The sequence below is a fragment of the Alligator sinensis genome, unplaced genomic scaffold (genome assembly GCF_000455745.1).
Source record: "Alligator sinensis unplaced genomic scaffold, ASM45574v1 scaffold199_1, whole genome shotgun sequence".
Lineage (NCBI taxonomy): Eukaryota > Metazoa > Chordata > Crocodylia > Alligatoridae > Alligator > Alligator sinensis.
In genome coordinates, this window is record NW_005842008.1 from 1,504,290 (window position 1) to 1,508,928 (window position 4,639).

General features: G+C 36.6%; 1 protein-coding gene across 1 annotated transcript in view; it reads right to left on the minus strand.

Annotated features, from left to right (window-relative positions):
* Positions 1 to 1,116: 1,116 nt before the first annotated feature.
* The window catches only part of FAM69A (family with sequence similarity 69 member A), a 12,756-nt gene continuing 9,233 nt past the window's right edge, over positions 1,117 to 4,639 (minus strand). Inside the window, exon 5 of the mRNA XM_006021834.3 lies at positions 1,117 to 3,642. Within this exon, the coding sequence (XP_006021896.2) occupies positions 2,830 to 3,642 (813 nt within the window). The 3' untranslated portion in view covers positions 1,117 to 2,829. The remainder of the gene's footprint in view (positions 3,643 to 4,639) is intronic.

Sequence of the window (4,639 nt, forward strand, 5' to 3'; positions counted from 1 at the left end):
AAATATTGAATACTAGTTGTTGCTATACTGGCAAAGAATTGTTAAAGTGGCAAAGGTTTCTACAATTTAAAGGCCCTACTTTGGGAAAATAAAATTTCAGCACGTGCATTGGCTAAAAAACAGGCCTTTGAAACAGCATAGAAGAATGCTAACCAGGCTGTCTATGAAAGGCAGGGAGAGCTGTAGCAACAGCTGGTCCAAGGGTTGTCCTGAGCTACCATAGTATCAGTAATTTTAAGTTTTCTGGGGGTTTTCCCCCATAAAACCAAAACTGATCTGATAATTTTTAAGTCTTGAGTATCTTAATGGAGAGTTTGTAAGACAAGCATTACTAAAATTCTAATATGCATTTCCAGATATTTTTACTTGACATTACAATTCATTAAAACACATACTGTAATTTAGAATTATTCTAAAGTTTTGGAGAAAATGCATAGAATTTCAAGGGCTCTGAGTTGGCTATTAATATACGTTTGTTAATATTCAAGCCACAATAGAACAATAAAGATATCTCTTAAATATAGTCAATCCTAGGTGTTCCATTAGATTTTGGTTGTCTTCCTTTTATATAACTTAAATATTCAAACAAGCTGCAAAGTCGAACAATAGTTGAATATTTAGAGACAAAGCTACACATACTAACTAATGAAGTGTATTAATACTCTACACCATAGGTATGGACAAGAAAGCATTTATTTTGCACCTTAATAAAATATGACTTTTTTTTTGAAGGCAAGTACTCATATTCATTTAAGAAATGTTGGACATGGCACTAAAAACAACAAAGCTTTAAATGAATTTTCATCCCTCCCTTTTCCCCCAGCCACAAGAAGTTGCACACAAAATAAGAGACTAGATTTGTAAAAAGCATTTTAGGTGGCTTAAAGCCCAGAGCTTAGATATCTTAAGTGAAGAGGATGCAATTAAGGTAAAAAGTCCTTAATTCCTCCAAATCCTCAAGTCCTTGACATGGGACAGGACTTTACCATGTCTCAACAGCTCCGTGGTACCTCTGTATCCAGAATCCTGTGGAAGTTATCCTGCTTTATTTGGGGTAAGCTTTGCTCTTAGAAGTCACAGAGGTTGCAATTGGAAGAAAAGTTTGGAACAGCTAAGTGCTTAGGAGTGAAGATTTATTAAACAGGAATGAATATCAAGCACAATATTAACAAAAGCTTTATACATGAAAGTTCTGCAAAATTATTCTTAGCAGTGATTGAAGTTGGGGACTAAAAAGATTAAAAGCTATGTAGTGGTGATGTGGATGAAATAAGTGCAAGGATGAGATCAAAGTTATTTGTCATCTAAGCTTCAATATTTACTCATGGCTCTAGGGTTGCACACAATATACCTCCCCCTCTGCTACAATTAAAAATATAACACAAAATAGGCTGTCAGAACATAGAGGAGAATATTTCCAATATTATTTTAATTGTTGATCTATTATTCAGGTTAGGAGAGGACCCACATTAAAACAGAACCCTAACCTTTAGGAGAAGGCAGGTTGAGATTTAGCTCCTGTCCTATGGCTTAGACCTAGCTCCAGTTTAGAGACATGCTAAATAGAAAAACTGACCTCCATGCAGCCTTAACTATGAAATCAAATTTCAATTAAGAACTCATGTGGATCTACTTCAATTAGACTATCGAAAGAAAGGGTTCCCAAGTGTGGCCTGTGACCCAGTAGTTTTCCCCTCCTCTCCCCCCCCACCCCTTGAAATGTTATCAGGGGTTTCCCCAAAGTGTAGCCCATAGGTCCACTTTTTGTGACCTGCCACCCATACCTACCCCTTTGAAATAGCCCTTTGGGGCAAAAACTTTGGGAAACCCTGATCTAAGGCTGTCTGCAAGTCAAAGTACTGCAAATCTTTACTATGTGGGTCTCCATTATAACTGCTGCTATCCACAAACGATCAACAATATTACTCCCCTTCTCTTTAAAATACAATTTTGCTCTAGTCCTCAAAATCCTTGTCTTCAAAATTGACTGGGTTATCTTTCTTCATAAGTGTGTGGACATTTCAAGATCCAGGCACTGTAGCTCCTCTCTAAGATACCTGTATATTGCTGCTATGTGCAAATTGTTATAATACATATCTTAAAATGCTTGGCTCTCAACATGGTACACTGTACAAGGACCTTTAATAAGAAAAATTTAGATAGTTCTGTAACATTCAAGATGTAATTAAGCATGAGGTAAAAAGGTTTATTCAAACACAATGTCTAACTAAAAATCTCATACTAAAATCCCCAGCTTTCTGAAATAAGTTTCGTCACACTGAGTTTAGCAACTTTAATTTTTTTTTCCATTAAATGTGCAAATTCTGCCATACTATAGTAGTAAACCTCAAATATTCAGTTCATTCACAACAGCAGCTTGAACATAACCACATTGTTTCCAGTTGTGGTGGGTCTTTTGGCTAATATTTTGTCAAATGACTTGGAAATAAAAAAGCCTAACTCATGGATATTCACATGTGAATTATGCTTTCACAGCATTGTAAAAAAAGTTACATTCATCAATGTGGTAGCACAGTGAGTACTGTTGACAGGAGACCCCAGCTGAAGATCATCTGCCAAAGTGCAAGGGGAAGGTCAGGCGCATGGTTTTTTAAGTTCCATGACAGACTGTTACAGCCACAAGGCTCCTGGTTTCTGCCAGAGAATTCATAAAGTGGCATGCCTCTTCGAGAAGTACTGTGGTAGGAGCAAGAGAACTTAGTAAAGTTCAAGTTTTAAAGAAAAATTAAAAAATGCTGAATGTGCATTTGATAAAAAGTACCAAACCTTTTATAATGGCACCAGTGTTTCCTTCTGTGGGAGAAGAAACTAAGAATCATTTGTATGGGATATTTTCTTCCACAGTAAAGTTTTTAAGTTGTTTAGTATTAAAGAATGCTCCATCTCCATCTGGTTTGCTGTGACTTTAAGGGCAATGCATGAATACAGTTGTTTCTCCAATTCTTCATGGATATCTGAAGGAGCACCACGAAGCAAGTAGTCTTTTAGTAGCTGGCATACTTTTGCCAGATTAGGCTGAATTACTTTTGTGGTACATTTCATTTTACTTTGGTCACATAGAGTTCTACAGTCCGTACCATAAACACAGTCCAAGTCAGACTCACAGTGACGATCTTTAATCAACTCCTTCAAATTAATTTCTGGCACAATTTTTCTCATGTCCACCATTTTCAAGTCATATTTATCATTATAACCCAAGTTTTTGGCACTTGTATCACACATAAGAAAATTCCCATAAGGACCATGGAAAATATCTTCCACAAATTCTAAAAGCCCTATTGCTATTTTAGCTTTTCTAGGCCATGATGGAGTAAACCACTGGTCCATGCTTCTTCTGAAACCAGAGGGAATGAAAAGTTCTATGATCCAGGGAAGGCTTATTCCATAGAGGGAGGTATATTCAACTCTTTCCATCACATAGAGATCCCCGCAAAACCCCATCAGTTTGGGGGTGTGTTCTTTATCCTGCAGGATCACCATTAGTAGAAACTCGTTTAGCTGTAAAAGTGCCCATGCTGACTTTGCTTCTGGCAGTGAAACTCTACCATCTTTATTTCCATCAGCAACTGACAGGATGAGATTAACCAGTTCAGAAAGATTTCCTTGTTCTCCCAATTTAGCCTAGAAATAACAAAAATATATATATTTCAGATGCATTTTCCTATTAAAAGCTATTAAATATACAACAGATAAATCAATTCAGATATTCAATTAAATATTGTCTTAAGCTTAGGGACTAAACAGCACTGTCTATGGTTATGCTCTGGTTTTCAGTTTCAGTAAAGTTGGAGGGGGAGGGGTTGAATGCTGAAGACAAACCATAGTATCTTGAAATCTAAACACGCTGAAAAGAAAGGAACATTAGCCTTTCCACTACATTACTTACTGTTCATCTAGAATAAGTGTAAATTGCAACATATCCTGTAATAAAGGTATTTGATATTTTATGATCATCTCCCCACCCCTGCCGCCCTCCGGAACAAGCAACAATCTAGAGTTCTCAAATTGTTAAAAAGTTTCATTGCTAGATCTGTTTTACCAGGATTCATGGGACTGAACTTTCTGATGAACCTTGCAACTGTTTAAAGGGATAACAAATGTTTTGATACAATCCTTTACAATAGTTTCTTTATCCTGGAGGATCCTTTGCAACAGTTTCTAGCCAGGCATAAACAGAGATACTGAAACTTATTTGGTACTAAACCTATATATACTAGGAAGTGCATTTAGTTCTCTCATTCTGCATAAAAAACTTTCATTTAACTGATTTCATAAACCCTAACTGTTTGAACAGAGCTGCCTTGTCTTTATTAGGATCAGAACTGTACTATGTATAACTTTGATTAGTGCAGTTAAGTAATTAAAGGGTTTATCCATGCTCAACATTTTCTGAAGTTTTTCTACCGCAGATTCTACTGCTCCACTGGTATTAATTACAGAAAATTACAACACTTGTCTAGATTGGATATTGGTGCTCTTTTCACCACACTATACAAGATAAGACTATACAAGACACCCGTAGATTTTTGCCTTTAATCAGTACAGACAGATACTCACACAACCCCCAACCTCACTCAGCAGCAGGGGCAGATCCAAAAAGGGGTGCAGTGGTTCAGCA